General features: G+C 38.3%; 2 protein-coding genes across 7 annotated transcripts in view; one reads left to right on the forward strand and one right to left on the reverse strand.

The window, feature by feature from the left end:
- Positions 1-1,234: 1,234 nt before the first annotated feature.
- Positions 1,235-13,195, reverse strand: COPS5 (COP9 signalosome subunit 5). The gene is made up of 8 exons (XM_083360606.1): positions 12,960-13,195; positions 9,315-9,549; positions 8,580-8,708; positions 8,038-8,103; positions 7,029-7,114; positions 6,299-6,410; positions 5,441-5,589; positions 1,235-1,604 (listed from the first exon to the last, which is right to left on the reverse strand). The coding sequence occupies exons 1-8, from the start codon at positions 13,109-13,111 to the stop codon at positions 1,520-1,522; spliced, it is 1,014 nt and encodes a 337-aa protein (XP_083216732.1). The 5' UTR covers positions 13,112-13,195; the 3' UTR covers positions 1,235-1,519.
- A 1,759-nt stretch (positions 13,196-14,954) lies between these two features.
- CSPP1 (centrosome and spindle pole associated protein 1) overlaps positions 14,955-20,560 on the forward strand; it is a 67,055-nt gene continuing 61,449 nt past the window's right edge. For 3 of the 6 annotated variants that reach the window (XR_014492322.1, XM_083361201.1, XM_083361202.1), the window contains exons 1-3: positions 14,955-15,041; positions 18,301-18,439; positions 18,981-19,077. Coding sequence is in view for 5 of the 6 variants with exons in the window: in XM_083361201.1 (XP_083217327.1) it covers positions 18,341-18,439; positions 18,981-19,077 (196 nt within the window). In the remaining variant the exon portion in view is untranslated. The remainder of the gene's footprint in view (positions 15,042-18,300; positions 18,440-18,980; positions 19,078-20,560) is intronic. The other 3 variants (XM_083361204.1, XM_083361203.1, XM_083361205.1) reach the window with 1 other exon arrangement.

A 20,560-nucleotide genomic window follows, 5' to 3' on the forward strand; every position in this document is an offset into this window, starting at 1 on the left:
AATGGGGCAAAACTCACTTCACATATTTCTTAACAATTTTGGGCTCAATTGTCATAAATTGAGGACTACCTGTACAGCGTTTCATATTGATTCATATTCATATTCTGTGTTCATAGATTCATATCCTGTTGGCCTGGGCAGAGCAGACAGGTCCTGTTGGATTCTTGAGCAGAGCAGACAGGTTCTGTTGGATCCAATATATTTTAAAGGAATTACTTTAGTCTAGGAAAATGTACTGTAAAACTGTAGTTCTTTTTATGTAATGCTCCAATCAAATTGTACTTAATATTACATTTTCAATTAATACTGATTAGTCATTTAATAAAACAACAGATTTTACCAGTTAATAAGACAAATTAATTTTCTGAACCCTCAATACAGTAATTTTATATTAGGAAATAACTTCCCATTTTCATTAAGCAAAATAGAGCTTAAAGAAAAGACTGGATTTTAATTGCCCTTGTCCCCCAAGAATATTTTTCCCTTTAAACATTTCTTTAGGAAGGGCTGAATTTTCTGTGCTGACAGATTGTCTTGCACCTTAAGTTCTGAAATTACTTTATTAATTTTATAATTTATACATAAATTACTTAATATAAGTTCATGGTGTGCTAAAGCCAAACAATACACTGATAGCTTGATCAGTGTAGGAATGATTACAGCATTATAATCAAAGTGCTATATCTCTTCAAAGGATGGGATTCATCAGATGTGATTCAATGCTATCCTAGAAATTCTAGTCTAGGATAATGCATTAAGCTTACAAGGAGAATCATAATTAAAAGGCATTCACAAATTTAGCACCTATATTTTGTGTTCATAGACTAAGATGCCTTCAATTTGAGTTTGATTTATGTTGTTGAATCTATACAGTTTCCTCAGAATATTATGCATTTTTTCAGGATGATTTTTTTGACTTCTCACTCTAGTCAAGAGCCCTGGAATTCTTAGGCACTTTTTTCTCTTTTCCATATACTAACCAGGACCAGCCCTTCAGTTTCCAAGATAAGCCACAATCAGTTTATGTGCTGTCACCTATATAAATTAGAAAGATCTGACTTTAAGAAATAATTGTGAACCAAGCCAATTCACTGAAAGAGCAGCATTTCCACTGCAGGAGAGATTGTGCAGATGGATAGGCACTGTTCAGGAAAAAATTGGTTTTGGCTCAGCACAAAATTTACCACAAAGAATGAAAATGACTTGTAATATTAAAGAAAAAAAGAAAAAGCAGTTGGCCATTTTAAGAGATCTTTATTGCAGACTGGTACAGATAAATTCTAAACTTCTACAACCTATTTATTTATTTGAAGCAATCAACAAAATGTTATCGTAAACAACAGAGCTACAATAAACTTTGAATTTGTTCTTAAAACTAGGCAAAGAATTGGGAAAGAATGATTTAAAGTACTACAAATCCATTGAAAATCTCCATATTGGCTCAAGTTCCAGTTCTGAAATTAGTCCAAATAGGCATGTCTTCTCTATCCTGAACATAAGTATCAGTTGATGATATTCTTCAGGCAATGTTAATTTGATTAAAAAGCTTGTCCTTAATAACTTGAGACATCAGTCCATGTATTGCTTCTATTGTGGTTTTGCAGCTGAGAGAAAAACAAAAACAAATGGCTAAATGAACTTTGTCATTATATTGCAAGTTAGTCACATGTCCTAGTACAGAGTTTTCATAATTGCATAAATGTTATCATTTAGTTTTGAAAAGGCAAACACAGTATTTTACAATCAAAAGGAATTAAAGAATAACTCAACATTGATGACTTCCGGTGGCTCCGCGGCGACGGAGGGAGCCTTCCCGGGCTGCCCGCGGCTCAGCTGGTGCTTTTTCGCCCGAAACAGCGCCGATCAGCTGTTCGGGCGAATCTGAAGCCCCCTCCTCGGGAGAAGAGGAGGGGGTGAGCCCCCAGGTGGGGGTTGAGTTCTCCGGGGCCGCCTGAGCTTGGAGCTTGGGCGGCTGAAGGATTGAACTCCCCCGTAGCCTGGGCTGCTCCCAGCTGACCAGCGTCTCTGCTAATGGAGCAGAGCCAGGCGTCTGCGACCATCCCTGCTTGAAGGAGAGACTATGAAAGGGAAAGAGCAGGCAGAGCAGTACAAGAGGGAAAGATGAAGAGATGAAGAAGATTTTATTTTACTCTCAAGCTTGATGGACTTTGCTTAAAACTTAAAGTGAAAGTGCGTCACAATTGTAAGTAAAAGATGGCGGCTAAACCTCCCCCTAGAACTTTTCGGAGTGCTGGAAATTCTCCGGTGCAACAACAATCATTGCTGCAGGCGTTGCATTCTCCTGATGTATTGACATCGAAGGATCTTGAAAAACATACCCAGTTAATTTTGGAGTCAATGGGTGTTAAATTTCTACAGATGGAGGAGAAATTGGAGAAATTGGAGCAGAGAATGGAAGAAAGGATGGAACAGAAACTTAGAGAAATGAAGGTAGACATTTTGTCCTCAGTGCAAAAAGTTGCTAAATGTGTGGAGGTGCTGGATGATCAAGTGCAAGACTTGATTCAAAAGAATGCTTTATTAGAAGCAAAAGTATTGGAAATTGAAGATTTAAAAGACAAAATCGACAGTGAACAGAGCTTGGCCCAATTTTACCAGATGCAGTTTGCTGTGAGAATTAGAGGCCTAAAAGAGAATATTAAGGAAGATTTAAAGCAGCTGGTTTCTGAGGCTTTTGAGGGAGTATTGAACCATCCAGCATCTGAATTAAAACAAGGTATGGACAAAGTGTTTCGTGTGAATTCGTGGATTGCTAAACAGAGAAAGTTGCCTAGAGATGTGGTGGTTTATTTTGTAAAAAGGGAAATTAGAGATGAAGTTATACAAGCTGCCTACGATACCAAAGTTGTGATTGCTGGTCAACAAGTTTTGGTTCTAAAAGAAATTCCTCCAAAGATTTTAAAGAGAAGGAAGGATTTTATATTTCTTGTGCAAGAGCTCAAGCAAAGAGATATAAGGTTCAGATGGGAGATCCCAGCTGGGTTGAGCTTCATGTATGATGGCAAAAGGTACTGTTTGAGTAATGTGAAGCAAGCGCATGATTTTTATAATAATGTTTTGAAAGTAACCCCATCAACACTTCTGGAAGCTGCAGAGGGATCTGGAGAAGGAGAACATCAAGAGGATGAAGATGCACAGATAGACGAGAAGGGTACAGGAGGAGTTCAAGCTGTAACTCTTTTGGATGATCTTAGAGAACAGAGGGTGACGCGTGCTGCCTTAAAACGCTCAAAAAAGAAAAAAAAATAGGACCAGTAGAAATCTATGGAACTTCCACAAAATATTTATAGTTAAGTGGTAGTTGTGTTTTTTAAAAGTTTTGGGATGTTATGTATGGTAATAGATTTTTTTTTTTTTTAATTTGGAATTAATGGACAACTTACTACAGAGGAAGAGGAAGAAAGTTTTGTGGGTTAATGTGGGTTAATTTGTGTAAGAACTATTTATTAATGTGCAAATGAGAATATGTTAAGGTAATAGTGAATTGTGGAAGAACATAGATGGGAATGATGCTAGTTCTCTTTTATTTTAGTTTTTTTTATATATTTAGTATTATTAAGGATTGGTTTACTATATACAAGCTAGAGGGTGATGGATTTTAGAGTTTATAATTGTTAGTATATGATTGTTTATGATTGCCTTTTAGATATATACCTTGTATTTTGCTCTGGGAAGTCGGGGGGGGAGGGGGGAGGAGGGGAAGTGGAGGGGGGGAGGTAGGGGAGGGAGGAGGGGGAGGGGGAGGGGGGGAGATAGGGGGGAGGTAGGGAGGGGAGGAGGGAGGGGGAAGGGGGGTTTTTGTAAAGGAAAATTGTATTTTATAAAACTTTTCAATAAAAAAAAAAAAAAGAATAACTCAACATTTTCTTTAAGTAGCCGTACAACGGTACAAATTATGGACTTGAACTACAATATAGAAAACATTGTATGTACTATGCTATTGGGCAGCGTGGTGGCTCAGTGGTTAAGATGTTGGGCTTGTTGGCTGGAAAGCAATCAGCACAAGTTTGAGACCTGAGCACCATGCGATGGGGTGAGCTCCTGTCCTCGCCTCAGCTCCTGCCAATCTAACTGTTTGAAAGCATGCAAATGCGAGTAGATAAATAGGTATTTTGGTGGGAAGGTAACAGCTCTCTGCAACGTCATGCTGGCCACATGACCATGGAAATGATTTCAAACACTGGCTCAATGGCCCTGAAATGGAGAAGAGCAATGTCCCCTATAGTCAGTAACAGCTAGCAGAGTAAAATCTGCAGGGACTCCTTACTATGCTTTACAATAATATAGTATTTAACGTAGATTCATTAACACAGTATTGTTTCAACAAAGTTCTGTAATTAAAATTGAGTATGTGTAAACAACATAATCATATTCTGCAGTCATTCCTCCATTTTCCTTGAAGTTGCTTTGTCAGTTGTCAGTTATAATGGGACAGATTCCTATTATTTGCCAAACACTGTGTACATTGCCTAGGTACACTGCAAAGTCACTGTAGCTATATATCTCAATTATGGTTTACCAGTTACACTGGCAGGTTCACATATAATGCCAAACTAAAACCCAGCAAGCCACATTATGGTTTAGTGAAAAATTACTTAAAATGTCAAATACTTTCTTCTCATTATATTCTCTACACGCATTCCATATTCCAGAGAAGATCTGTAAGGCTCTAATTCAGATACTAAACACATGCTGCATTTAAAAAACTTCAGGTTCAATTACTTCCTTTTCCTGTCAAGACTAAGAAAAACAGATTTGAATTCTAGAAAGCTGCTGCTAGACTATGGATAATACTAAACTAAATAAAGTAAGAATTTCATTCCATACATTAGTCATCCATGTTTTTAAATAGATAATGTAAAACACAGGTGGCTAGTATATGGAATGAAAATCTTACTTTATCTAGCTTGGGTACTGTCCATGGTCTAAGCAGCAATTCTCTTAAAACCATGGGATTGGATGGAATAAATACGTTGGCTACCTTGAATCATGTTAGCTCCCCCTTTGGGTTAACAATCAGCTATCCACTCAAAATCTCATGAAACAGACTGTTGCCAAATGGAAAAAAATGGCTCAATTTCCCCAATATACAAGCATACTTTCATATATTACATACGTACATTAAAATTATATTTCTCTTCACATATATCTGAAACTATTAGTCACTTAATACAGTGGGATGGGCAGCCATTTCATCATTAAGTAAATAAAACTAGCTTCATAACTCATGCTGATATGAAAAAAAAATTAAATAGTCATATCTAGGAGCTCTAAATGCTGACAAAAATAACCACTGAAATTGGCAACTTCTATTTGGCGATATGCACAAGAACATATCTTATATATTAAAGAGTATGAAATATTCATACAATTAAGTATTTTATTCTTAATCCAAAATCTCAAATGAACGTGACCTTACCTGTCCCTTGTTGCTTTGGCTAGTTTGTCCTCCGATTTTCTGTCATGGGATTCTAAACCCAGCATGAAGCTTCCCCGTCCCAATTGAGCTTCTGACTGCTCTAATTTTTCTGACAGGTCAAATACTTGTCCCGTTGTATAATCAGCATTCTGCATTTAAAAAAGATTTAACATGAACACAATTTCCACCTGTGCTGCTATTTTATACAATCCATACTAAAGAAGCTAATGAAGTTTAAATCCATGTAGAGGGTTTTTTCTGACAACAGTGTATCTCTGGCTTTCAGTGTATTTTTCAACTTCAGTGTTGAAAAGCAGTGTCAAAATTTGTCAATTTTAAGATGTATGAACTTCAACTCGCAGAATTCCCCAGCCAGCATTCCTCAAGATTTCTATTTCACCTATTTTATTTAAACATATGACCCGACTTCTTTTTTCTCTCACAACTTTTGAGTTCCCCCTAGTGGGTCTCCTACCCAGAGTATTTTTTGTGAGCTGCAGTGTGTTAATGGAAAAGGATTGGATGGAAATCTCTTAGCAGGCAGATGGTATCTACCATAGATGGACAGAACTAGATTTTTAGTCTTAAATAAAAAAAGGAACGAATGTAGGATGTTAGAAAGGAAGTAAGTTGCTCAATACAAAAATGGTCTCTGGAGCTATCTCTATAATTGGTGCTTCTTAGTGTTACACTGAGGAATATATGATCTGTGTCTGCAACACCCAAAACTTTAGTATATTTTGTAATCCATTTTATGAAATCCCTTTTCTTGACTTTTTATCTTTCTGCCTACAGAAACTATGTGTTAAGTTTGTTAGTAATCTGCTTTTGCATGTTCAGGTGTTCCATAATACTTACAGTAAGCAAACTAGATGAACTAAGAGTGTTCACCCAATATTTATTCCACAAAAGCTCAAGCAGCTTGCGATCCAAAGAGGATTTGAAATAGGATACTTCTAAGGCATAATACCTGTTTCATTAAAAAAAATGTTTATATAGAGACATACAGAACATTTTTCAAAGTAAGCTCATGAATGGTTGGAAATAAATGCTTTTATATACACAAATATCGAGTACATTAGTATGATCAAGAAAAGGTGTTATTAATAAAATTTTATGAGTGTCTATAAAGTTAGGTAAAACTGAGGAAAGAAAGTGGACAAAAAACTGTGGAATGATATTGAAGTGGCATCATATCCAGATTAATAGTGTATGTGTGTGCGCACAGTTGCTCAATTATAATTACAGAAAAATGTGGAGGGTGGGATGGGGACAAGCTAGTATGCTTGACACAGGAATCATGAGCAAAATCGTCATTGAGTAAGATATTGAATGCTTTTTCATCAAAACTGTTTGGGTCAAATTTTCTACCACACCTTAGCAAATCAGATTTGCGTAGACAAAAGAGCTTCATTGAAAGCCATATCAATTATGCATATCTGCTTTCTTTCTGTTCCAAAGCAAAGACATAATGTTCGCACCTACAACACAATATATTTGTAGGATTTGGAGAATTTCAAGTAACTGTATTTTTCTTTCCAAACTGGAAAACATTGTAAAGTCTCTATATTAAAAGATAATATCTTACTGTTTACAGTGCACTCCAAAATCTTCTATTTTATTAAGTGGGATAGTCTGATATTCAGAAGGGCCCTCATCAGGAGGTTTATAGCCCTGAAAGATAAAGCATACTAACAAGGAATCTTGTTAACTTCCTATCAATTCAATGTATTCATTTTTTGTTCAATTTCTATTTCATTTAGAGGTTTATAAATTTTCAGAAAGCAACCTGAATGATATAATTAAAACACCCTGATGCACACATAGACATTTCCACTCTACTTTTTCTGACAAGAATGTAAGGGACACACTACATTATCTTTTGAACAAAAGTTCTGCCATAATCCACAGTTCTTGCAATTATCCTCAACAAAGAAATGCTTCCATAAGTAATTTGTGACTTCTGCATTAGCCCTTGTTAGTAATTCATTGACAGTGCTTTCCCTCAAAAGTGCAAAAACCATATGCATCTGAAAAGGCTAAAGAGCCCTATTTTTACACAGGAAGTCCTAAATTCATAAGGTAATTTTTATCAGCTTGTTCAATCTGTCTTTTCTTTAAGGAGGACATCTTTGTTTCTTCTGTATAAATTTTAAAAGACTTTTGATACAGACATGAATTTTCTAAATCAGACTAGATAACCGCAGTAGAAAAAGCGAACAATGAATGGTCACTTTCAGCTATGATTGTACTCACTATTCACATACCACTGACATGTATTGGGATCACAAACAGATTATCCTGTGAAAATATTATTGAGCTCCACAATATTCTATGTAATTATCTCCTCCTGCAATATGCTGGAAGTCTGAGAATATAAATAACCATGACTACATCCAAGCAAAACTGTTTTTTGTACTGAGATTTAAAACGAGTGAATTATCAGTTTGTTTCACTGGTAGATTGCTTTCCATCAGCAAAATGATCCCACTGTATCCAACTGTATGAGTTTAACAACTGACTCAAGCTATGTAGTTTGTCATTTGTTTAGTTAATTCCAATTTTATGTTATATAACTTTGATGATAGTGTTGTTACCTTAGGATATGTCCTAAAAGCTCCAAGATTTACTTTTCCTGCAGATATTGTCCTTGTTGGATCAATCTGTAAAAAGTATTCAGAATTAACATATACAGTACCTTCCTAAAAAGCAGCTAAATATTATTCTTATATATACTTTATGATTTTATTGTGCAATCACACATGAGTTATTTTAGGGACCTCCCATCTCTGCTAAACCCTTGTTTATACTTGCTATTCTCCTGCTAGACTGGCATGTGAGTACTTGTATGGCATGTATATATGGAATCTAATGCCTGGTTTAAACTACATACAGATAGACATATTCTTCCAGCATTAGTAATTTTAACAAACACTGTGCTAAGCTGCTAGTTGAAGTTTCTAGTTCTTATACTAATTTAACTTGAAAGGCTGCACTTAATTTTTAGAAAAACATTAAGACGAGCACATAAAAATCCAGCAAGCCATAACCCCCCCAAACCTCTTCACAAAATATTGCAGAAATTAGCTCTCAAACATTTTTTAGTGTTTAGTTCATAAGTTCTAATTATTATACTCACAACCACAGCTACAAAAGGTTCTTGAAATTGTTGATTAAGCATCTGTGTACTGACATCAATTCCTGAAAGCCAACAACCATAGCCAGGATGGCTGTGATACCAGCCAATTGCATTTTCTAGACGACCAACCTAACCAAAAGCAAAAGAAGGGAGAGGAAAGAAAGCACATTGTTTAAAAGACATTTAATTAATATAACCAGATTTTTGGATTGTTGCCAAATTGCAGATTTTATTCTACACAGAATATTCAGAATCACAATATAATATACTGTAAATATACAGGTAGTCCTCAACCATTCGGTAATAACTATTTGAAGTTATGACAATACTTAAAAAAGTGACTTATGACCAATCGTCATATGACTATCATAGTGTCTTTGTGAAGTGATCAAAATTCTGGTGCTTGGCAACTGGCATTTATTTACAATTGTTGCAGCATCCTGGTTTCACATGATCATCATTTGCAACCTTTCCAGGTTTCTGACAAGCAAAGTCAATGGGGGAAGGTGGGTTCACTTAACTATAGCATTATTTGTTTATCGACCACCTGGGGTAATTTGCTTAATGACCACAGCAAAAAATGATCATTATAAAATCAAGCTCATTTCACTTAAGATCAAGGGCAAGGCATACTTAATTTAAAGATTATCATCTAAGTGTCTCCAGATTCACAACTGAGTTCAAATAACTTTAGTTAATGTTAAATTACTAAAATAGCTTATCTTCTTGTTTTACCTGCTTTGCGTTTTCAATATATGCAGCCATGTATTCATATGCAGCAGCCTGAGCATTAACTCTGGTTTCAGTGCCTTCTACTGGTAAAGCAAAACTGTCCATTATGATCATTGTTTCGCCATCTACTTTTCCAAGCATTAGGCCCATCACTTCTAAGTTGCCTCCTGATCTAGCATGCATGACCATCTTCAGAAGAGCCAAGGCAGAGATTTTGCAGTACTTGAAATAATGGTGGCTGCAAGGAAAAGACCAAATATCTTAAAAATGCAATTGAATTATTATAGAAAGGAAAATAGGAACAAATACACATACATTATTTAAGCATAATGGCTCTACAATAGAATAGAATAGAGCCAGAAGGGACCTTGGAGGTCTTCTAGTTCAGCCCTCTGCTCAAGCAGGAGAATCTATACCATCTAAGACAAGTGACTGTCTACTTAAAAATCTTCAATGATGGAGCGCCCACGATTTCTGGAGGCAAGCTGTTCCACTGGTTAATTGTCCTGTCAGGAAGTTTCTCCTTAATTTCAGGCTGCTTCTCTCTTTGATCAGTTTCCAACCATTGTTTCTTGTCCTTCCCTCTGGTGCTTTGGTGAATAACGTGACACCCTCTTCTTTGTGGCAGCCCCTCAAATACTGGAATACTGCTATCATGTCTCCCCTAGTTCATCTTTTCTTTAGACTAGCCAAACTCAAGTCCTGCAGCTGTTCTTCATTTGTTTTAGTCTCCAGGCCTTTGATCATCTTAGTTGCTCTTCTCTGAATTTTTTCCATTAGACATTTCTATTAGACATAAAATCACCAGGCTATTTTAGATCACAAGAAAAAAATAAAAATCTACCATTAATCTTTAAGAGAACAAAAATATACTAAAATTTTTGAAATCTCTAGAATATTTTGATAAATGAGATGTTACAAAAAGTGTAACTGGAGATAGACACTCAGAAAAGAAAAACTTGACAATTCTGAAATCATAAACATGATAAATATCCAACACCATAAGATGGGACTTAAGATGAGAATCTATCTACCAAAAAAACAGGGAATCCGTTACTGTATATTTGTTTGTTCCAAAAGCTGTTGTAGCCTGAAATTTGGCATACAACAGAATGACATCTACTAAAACTTTGTCTAGTATACATACAAGCCTTTCTCTTTCACGCCATTGTAAGATTGTTGCTACACAAAATTCATGTTTTCAACATTACGTAAACTTCTCTTTGTATTATTTTGGGTGATGATCCCAAGCATTTATTTGTATATTTATGTAGTTCCTAAAAAAGGCATTGACAGACTATGGATTATTTAATGCACCATCTGCTCAGATATATGGCGTGCAGCAGGGTTTTCCCTAGAACAATTCTCTATTGAATGAGTTTGGATCCAGCACTGATGTGATTTTTTTCATGAAATAAATAACTTTTCATTATCCGTTTTTACTGTTTCTAATTTAATAATTTCCTATATTGTACATATTTTTAATCTGTATCTTTTTGTAAGCATACTGACAATGATACAGGCTGCAGGTTATTTTAACTAAATAAAATACAACTATACTGCAAAACCATAAAATAACATTGTCTGATAATTCAGTAAACAATTTAGGTAATATTGTGCATGGTTTATTTGGTTTGGGAAATTTAGCTCAAAGCATTGCTTAATTTGAAAACTATTCTGATATCTAACTTATAGAATTACCTCTAAAAAACTGTGAATTCCTTCCTTTTTGTCAACACAGGCCACATCCTAAAGTGTTCTGTATCTTAATATTCTGTGCTTTCATATTATACATGGATACATATAAAAATGTTTGTGTATATAACCTTCAAATCTTAAATAAAGGCCTTTTGGAATTGCTGAAGTAAAATGTTCTGTTCCTGTTCTCAACACATCAAAAACTTTATGGGTATGAAATATGCAATCTTATTACCAATCTCTGTCTTGCTTTTGTTCTGGCTTTCTGATCTCCAAACATGCTTGCTGGTAGCATTGTATAAATATGCAGGCTGGGCAAAGTGAGTCACTTTTAAGAAAGATGTGGCCTGGCAGGAACCTCACAACCCACTGAGCACAACGCTATGGGTCTCCCAAGAAAAGTGGGGCCTGGTTAGATGTGAGGCTTGGGCAAGAAATATTGGCCAGAAGGCTCAAGCTGCTTTAGGGAGAAAAGGAAGAGGCAGACAAAAAGTTAAGGGTCTTGCTGCCCCTCTGCAAGGATCTCTATGCTGAGCAAGGAGAGGAAAAAATCTCTTTGCTAGGCAAAGAAATGAAGAATCCTCAAAGCACTGAAAGAGAAAGAAAAGCAAATGAGAAGAACTCTGAAGACCTCTCTACTCAGGAAAGGGAGAAAGACAAAAGTGTGATTTGGGCATTCTTAATAGATTGGGATCCCCAACCCCCAGTCTGTGGACCGGCACTGGGCCGTGGCATGCCAGCAATTGGGCCGTGCAATCAAGCAAAGCCCCATCTGCGGGATGCAGGCAGCACACAAAACCATGCCCTCTCTGGCCCGCTGAAAAATCTTTCTATATAGAACCGGTCCCTGGTTGGGGTGGGGGTCTCTGTTCTAGATTATAGCATGCTGGATAATTTGAAGACAGTATTATGTAACAACTCAATCATTATGACCAATATTGGTGTTCCAATGAAATGACAGTCAACTGTCAAAGTGAAACATGTTTCACAGTAACATATTTTTGTTTAATTTGTATCTGTCATATTGCAATATTCATTTTCCTTATTTTTGAGTTAGTAGAGGCATTTTATATGAATGTATGAAATGGCTTCAGTGCTATGCCCTTGGGCTAATTCAGCATTCATGGCTTTTTGAGAAAGAATCACACTAATGAAAAACAGAAGGCTGTGGAATATTGTAATTTCAAAAGAGCTTCTCTCTGTGGATCATCTGATCTTCTGTAGACAGAATAATCAGCAAAGTGCATTACATTTTCTACACTCTGAAACTGTGTTATATTGCTGTTGGCTTAAGGAAGAAAACAATAGTTTATAAACAGAACAGTTAAGGATAACTTAGGTCTGTCTCGTACATGGGCAAGAGATGAGATAAAGGCAATGTTGTGGAATCCTGGCAGAAAAAAGTTTTCCAGGACATGTTTGCATCATGGTTACAGGCAAGAAGAGAAAGACCTAAATATATATTGTAAAACTCAGTAGATATGTCGTTACCAGTATTTGCTTGAAGAGAACTACAATCCTCTAATAAGTATGCCTCTCTTCACCTAATTTAATTCCATCTTCACTTTCCTTAGTTTCATCTCTGATTTCATTTTCTCCTTTTTGTTAACATCCACATGAGTGCCAAACCCTAATATTTCTACCTCCCTAGGATCTGCAAAATCCAAACTTGCATCTCTTGTTTTTAAATTTAAATCCTTCATCCCTATATCCAATTAAAGAATGCAATCTCTTCTTGGACCCGTTTTTCTATCTCCCCACCTTCTCCAGATCCGCCTTGCATCAGGCTACCTCTGGGGCAAGTGCACCATCACTGCTGCACCGGCCCCTTTTCCTGGCCATGGGATCGGGCAGCGACCTCGGCAGCCGGCAGAACTCTCTGAGCCAAGGCAGTGAACGAGGAACGCAGAGGGAGCGGCGGTTTTCCGTGTCGCCCAGACACCAACTTACTCCTTGGTCCATGGCTTGGCCGCCAGGATCTCCTGCTGCTGCTTGCGGTCGTACTTGTAAATCTCATCGATGCTCTGTGCCTCCTGCATGTTGTTAGCCAGCTCCCACGTCTTCTGGGCCATCCCGCTGCCCGAAGGGCCGGCAGTCGCCATTTCACCGGCTTGTCAGGCCGAGCCAAAGAAGGCTCTGCTTCCCGGTGAACCGCCTCGGGCAGCAGGAACCTCTCGGTCCGCTGTAGGACAGCGCAAACCGGAAGTGAGGGGAGAACAGTCGTTCCTGGCGAATGGTTCCTCCCACTCTGCGAAGCCAGCAGCTTGCCCCCTAATGGTAAGCGATGGAATTAGTCTTCCAAGAGCCGGGCTAGCCTCGACTTTGATTTACTCCGCGCGCCAGGTGTGTCTCCGGGAAAAGCCCCAGGGCCAGGCCATCCAAGACAGTGTTTCTCAGTTTCAACAATTTTAATATGTATGGACTTCAATTCCCAGAATTCCCCAACCAGCATGCCACTTCCGACGAATATTGGCACTTGAAGTCTAAACTGCTGAGTTCGAGAAACACAGATCTAAGAGATCTCTGGTTCTGTTAGCAGCCTTTCTCCATTGTATTTAAATATGGAACTGGTTGATGACCGCATGCCTGCGAAGAAAGGACACAACAGAACAGACTTTGAAAGTTTAAATCATTGAAAAGCTGGGGCAAATGTCATTTGGTAATTGTTATGCATTTTAGATATATTGATAGCTAAATGAGACAACACTCTCCCTAATTGCCCTCCAGATGTGTTGGAACTTGGAGGAAATCTTGGCCATGAGAATTTTGATGGGAATTTGTTCATTAATTTGTTCATTAACATCTGTGGAGTGAAATTTAACTATAGCATTAACAGAATGTATTTCCAGTTACTTTCCTCTAAAATATTTCTGATCCTTATCTTAGATATTTATTTAGCTTTGGTTTTTGAAATAACACTGAGTGATCAAAAGAACTTAGCATTTTTGATACAAAAAGCTAGCAATTTCCTCTTGATAAAATAAATGTCATGTTTTGTCTGTACTGTCCCTGCAACTAGTTTAAGGAAAAAAAAACCTGGACGCTCTCACACATGGCTTTCAGCTGCCTACCAAGTAACATGTTTGCTTTTTTATTGAAAACTTTTACAATACATTTTATCTTTAACAATCCCTCCCCCCCTTCCCCCACCCAACCCTTCCTAACCCTCCCTAACCCTCCCCCCCTTCCCCCCTCCCCCCTCCCCGACTTCCCAGAGCTAAATACAAGGTATAAAAGTAGAAACAATAATAAACAACTATATGTTAACACGTTTGCTTTTATTTGTTAAGGAAATCAACATATTTCTCTATGCCAGCTGGTTATAACTTGAGAAGTTCTCAGCACCTGATCAGAATCTATACTGCATGTTTGCAGCCCATTCTCACATCGTACTTTAGCGCTGCAGCACTTTGAAGTGTCAGACCGTAGGCTAAACATTGGTCGCTCTTCTTCTCAATCTCCTTAGCTACTGAAGTGTCCAGAAAAACAGTGGGGGGTTTTTTCCCGTCCACTTCGATCTCTAGCCTAATCTGAGCCAATTTATTATAGTGGTCTCTTTCAGCCCTAGAAAGCAGGCAATGGCAAACCATTTCTGAAATGATCGCCAAGAAAACTGCAGGGACTATTCCAGGCAGTCGCCAGTAGTCAAGACTGACTCGATGGTCCAAAAAAAAAAAAAAGAAGTGTTGGGACATCTGCTATGCCTGTTGGCAAGGGGGTTTCTGAGCTTGCACAGAGCGCTAGACAGCTGCAAACAGATGAAAGGCTGCCCCAAAGACGTCTCATTTCCACAACGCAGCACAGGACCGAACAGGTCCTCCGCCGCCTCTCACAAATCCGGATGTGGCTTTTGATTCCAGGCGGTTAGAGGGCGCCGTCGGTACGCAGCCTAATTCCCTCTGCTTTTTAGGTTCCTCCCTGAGAAGGCGGAGCGCTCTGAGAAGCTTCGGTTGAGGCTGAGAAAAATCGGCGGGAGCCGCTGGTGGAGCACCCGCCGGCGCCTGGGCCTTTTCGGAGCGAGCGGGAGACGAGGTGAGCTTCGGGCCAAGGACAATTCCGAAGACTGGTCGTTGCAGCCCGAAAGGACTCTCATGCCGACCCGGGACTGTCCGGTAGAAGCGCGCGCCGAGAAACCGCGTTTCTTCTTACCGCCCCCTCAGCCCCCCCCTCCCCCCGCTGGGGAAGGGTTAAAAATGGACCTGAAGGGGCAAGCAAGGGGAGGGGGGGCCCTTGCATATCTCGTAGGGCTTTGGAGAAGGCTGGCAGAAGTGCCCCTTCGGGTCGGGGTGGGCGAGGTTGGGCGTAGACTTGTCCTTTTTCAATCCAGATGTTCGCCTCAGAAAGTCGGGGGCTTGTGGGAGACACCGCGCGGTCGGCTTTCGCCGAAGCTCTTCGGAGGCCGCAGGTTTTGTTTGTACTTCGGTTGCTTAACAACGCCGTCCGGCTTCTTCTTAAAGCGACAGTCTCCTGGAAACTTCAAGCTGCTTGCTTGCGCTTCTGTCTCGATTCCGAGGGGTTCGCTTTGTTCTGTCTCGTTTTCTCTGGATTTAGAAGATGTTTCGGATATCTGTAGCTTCTGGTTATTTGCCTATTGTAGTTCTTTGCTGCTGGAATCCTTATCCTAGGGCAGGGGTAGGCAACCTCGGCTCTTTTATGACTCATGGACTTCAACTCCCAGAATTCCTGAGCCAGCTATGCTGGCTCAGGAATTCTGGGAGTTGAAGTCCATGAGTCATAAAAGAGCCGAGGTTGCCTACCCCTGTCCTAGGGATTTACATCGTGAAACTAAAACATTGAACGATAAGATGCCATCAGAATGAAATCAGTCGAGTGAAAAATACAAGTAACGCAAATAGGGAAAATGCAAACATAGCGGTGATTCATTCTCCAAATGTTCTCTTTTGCGGACATTCATTCCTCATTTCCCGAAGGCTAACTAACAGTGAATTTGTTAATGCACCCGTGAAAGGGAAGCAATCCCATAAATATGGCAGCCGCAGTTGGAAATATTGCTTGCAGGCCTCTGCCCCTTTCATTTCATGGTCTTGTGGGTTCATCAAAACATTTGAAGGAATATTTGTACTTTTGTACTAAAGAAGTTGGATAGGCCCCTTTTATGTGATGTTTGAGCCATGGGTTTAAAGAAGAAGAAAACACAGGAAGATGGTTTATGAAGTGAGGGAACTTCTTGATGAAGCAAACTCTGTTCATTATCTTTGAAAAATCCTGGAAAATGAATGAAATATGAGAGTACAGTATTAAGAAAAAGGGGTATTACCCTTTGAAAGCTATATACCATTCAGCTTTCCATCGCTCGAAAGACTTTAGAAGAGATCAAGTAGTTAATCTACTAACTTACTGAAAACTGTGGAATAGTGATTAGAAATCCTTATGAGTTTATTAAGAATGCATCATAATTAACTAATTTTGCTTCATATTTTGAGGAGGTGTCTTCTGTAAGTGTAGGAGTTTTCTCTCTTTGTGCAACCCCATCATGAATAAAAATAAAAAAGAAAACTATTGTGATTGGAAGATAGTTCAGACAGAAGTTAGACCTTTAAGCCTAGCCATCTCTTAAAATTAGTTTTGGGCTTTACTCCATTTGAACTTACTTTATATGAACAGACCCACAGTAGGTTTGTCCAGACAAAGCAGGAACAGGTTTTAAAGCACTTCCACTTTCTTTGCACAAACTTGATCAGCATTTTTTAAAAATTGCAATTTTTCTAAATTACTTGTGACCTCTGGAGAATTGCAACCCATAATTTGAGGACCTCAGCCTTAGTAGATTGTGGATATTGTCTGCATAATTTGATATTAGTAAATCATTTGAGGACAAATTTGTACAATTCTGATCTAAGTACTTAATCATGGGTTGGAGGGCCAGTTTGATAGGTGGATTTAATGCTGTCTTGAAAGCCATGTTTAGGGAGTGCTCATTGAAATTTCTTTCTTCAACTAGAATGAGATATCAGGTGCTGTGCTAGTACCATGCTGTTGTTACTTTTCAACACTTTTATGCAATATTTTAAGATTTACTACAATAGGCACAAAAGAGAATGAGCAGAGGACTGCTTCTTATGAAAAGACACTGAGAGAAGCATTTACGTTTGGCTTTAATAAAATATGACAAAAGGGAGCTGTGATCTCTATCATCCAAATGCAGGAGAATTAATAATTATTTTAAGTTACAGAAAATCAGATTCCAAAAAATGTTTTCACTCAATTGTAATGATCTGTTTAACAACCATGGCAAAAAAAGGTTATAGAATTGGGCAGGAGTCACTTAACAACCGCCTTGTTTTGCAACATAAATTCTGGTCCCATTTGTGGTCACAAGTCGAGGACTATCTGTAGTAAAGTGATGGCTGAGATATATATTCTGTGCTATCTTTCCAATTTGCAAGCCATCAATTTGACTGAACTTTGACAATTTAATTCATACTATGTAATTCATGGGAATAGGTAACTCTTTTGACATTAGGGTTTGTAGAGTTACAGAAATGGAGTTCTGTAAGCATTTTTCGCATTTCATTGTTGGAATAATTTATAGAATCTGTGTTGGTTTTAAGAAGTATCTCCCCAATTCTTCCTACAATTGTGACATTAAACAGGGAGCAGGATAGCTGGAAGAGAACTGCTGAGGAGGTAGACGGGACATTTAGCCTGCAGTTTTTGAGTTTGTGGAGGCAGACAATGGAATTAGACTGGGCTACAACAGAATCCTTTGCTGCCGGAGATTATCCTTATTTTGTTTTATTCTGTGCAGTTCTGTATCATGAGGCATTTACTTGTCCCAGAGGTCGCCCTACTTTACTTGTTTTCAATAAATCAGTCTTTGATATGATTAAATCTGTACAACCAGAGCCTATAATTGTTTATAACAAGTAATTTACATATGAAATGAGGGATGTGATTTTTATTTAATGATAAGGAAGGAATGTGTATCCTTTTCAAGGCAGCCATTTATCATTTGTCTAACTTGACTTTAATTCTTTTTGTTCATTCTTTCACTTATATTCCATTGTTTTACATGTAGGTATTTAAGATCATTCTAAAGCCTAAAAACCAATATAGTTTTCAGAATAAAATTTCCTATGGATCTTCTTTTTAAGATAAAGTTACATAATGATCTTGATTCTTATTTAGTAGAACAAGTTATTTTATGCCCAATCCGTTTTTTTTTCTTCCTGATTACTTTGGGATTCAAAAAAACCAAACAGTCTGAATTATATTAACTAAGCAAATTTGGGCAGCTAGTAAAATAGTTTTTCCTTTGTTTATCCCTTAGGTACCATCTTCAGTTAGATTATTATTTCCAGAAGTAAACAATGATGGCTGAAAACCTAGACAAGTTGCTTGAACATAAAGCGAGGTTGTTACAGGACAAGGCAAAACTTGAAAATGATCCCCCATATATGGAGATGCAGGTAAGATTTTATTTTAAAACAAATACATTAACACAGCACTCTTCCTTTAATTTTGCTTCTGTAGTTCAGGTTAAAGATCTTACAGATCTTTCTGTCCAATTATCCAAACACATTGTGATTTGCTGTTTAATCCATATTAGACTATACTTACAAACTTCACACAGGGGAGGAACAATACAATATACATATTCCTCTATTGTATACAGTTAGCTGACTCCCTCTTCTTATGATTCAAAATTATGCAGTTCAAAAGCTTATGTTGTTAATGTATTTTGGAGAAAAAAACCTGATATATCAAGGAAACAGGACTATCTTGCTCTATTAGATCAATCTTCTGTTGAAAAATATGAGAATGACTAAAGTTGTTTTCCCACTACTCCATTAACCCTAGCTATCAAACCAAAAATTGGAAGGAGGGGTTGAAGAATCACCAGAAAGCTAGTTCTATGTGTTTTTTATGCTTTTTCTTATTCAGAGTAGCACAAATTGGTACCTTTTGCATACATTTGTTGGTTGTGTCTTACCATTTTTTCTTTTTCAGAATAAAAGTGCAGAGAAACTTTCAAAGGGTAGTGAATTATTAATCTCCATGGCTAAAGAAAACATCCCACCGAATAGTCAACATATTGCTTTGCATGGTATTTTTTTTTCTAATGGTTATTGTGTTGTAGTCTGTGGGAAATGCTTACATTGATCTAAAAGTTGAATTTATCGTTATTATAGGTTCAAAATATTTTAAGCTACGGTAAGTTTTTAAATATGATGTGGTGATAAGCCAGGATGGCCTGGTTCATACTTCATGTTTAATGGATATCTTTGCAGCGTAATGCTTTTTTGAGGAAAGGTGTGATGTCACTTGATTTAAAAAAGGCCCTTATGCACCCTGTCGCCTCCATCCCTAGATCTAACTATATTGAGCTCTTACCCTGCCTCCAACCATCTTTTTAGAGAAGGTATGGTATCAGCTATAGAATATTCTAGAATATGCTATTATTTAAGTTACTTTCAGTCAGGATTCAGACTTAGGCATGGTGGGTGATAGTCACTGGAACCTGGATGAATGAATTCCCCATTTCTGGTACTCTTAGACTCTTGGTTGGGTTCAGAACTGTGGACCATGATATCTTTTTAGACCATCTGTAAGAGCTGAGGACTGAGGGCATTATTCTTTGATGGTTCCAATCTTATCAAGCAGTTAATTCCAGTTTCTAGTCATTGCAGAAAGAGCAGTTGCTTCAATATGAGACTGCAGGACTTGTTTATCTCTCCCATGTTTATTAATGCCTGTATGCAACTGCTGGTCATTTATTCTTTGGAGTAAAATATCCTTAGTATACTGATGATGTATACTGATGATGTTTAACTTTATATTGCCACTTCAGATAAGGTCAGAGGTTTAACGGATTGAATGTTCAGATTAGGCTGTAGCAAGATGAAAGTGTTGGTAGTTTGTAAACATCTTGACAGAAATATTGGTCTCAGTGGTAGTTTTAAGTTCCCAAAAGAGTAGGTCTGTGTCTTGACTTATGGCTCCAGCTGGAAGAGCAATTGAAACTATAGCAAGGGAGGCTTAGCGATGTTAACTCAGACTTGATCATCATGGAACAAAACTGCACATGGAGTTGCTTTGAAAATGAGTCTAAAACTGCATTTGATTCTGAATGTATTAACTAGACTGCTATTAGGGGAAACCTGCTATTACAGGGTTAGGGCTATTTGGGGGTCACTGCACTGGACTTCTGTTTGCAATTTAGCATGCTTACTATTACCTAGAAAGCCCTATAACAGACATGTCAAACACAAGGCCCAGGGGCCAGATCCGGCCCGCGAAGTAGTTTCATGTGGCCCGCGAAGCCATCCTGGAAACAGTGAGGGAATGGCCCCCACTGCCTTGGCCCTGGCCCAGAGACCCTCCTCCTGCCAGAGACCCCCAGATCTGTCCCACTCCTGCCCAGGCCCCCATAGGCACCCTTGATGCAAACAATGTAGAGCTGGCCATGCCCACCCAGTAGGCCATACGCACTCTAGCCACGCCCACCCAGTAGGCCATGCCCACCCAGGCCATACCCACTCGGCCCCTTGAGGGCAACCGCAATGCTGATGTGGCCCTCAATGAAATTG

The sequence above is a fragment of the Vipera ursinii genome (assembly GCF_947247035.1).
Source record: "Vipera ursinii genome assembly, chromosome: 3".
In the NCBI taxonomy this organism is placed as follows: domain Eukaryota; kingdom Metazoa; phylum Chordata; class Lepidosauria; order Squamata; family Viperidae; genus Vipera; species Vipera ursinii.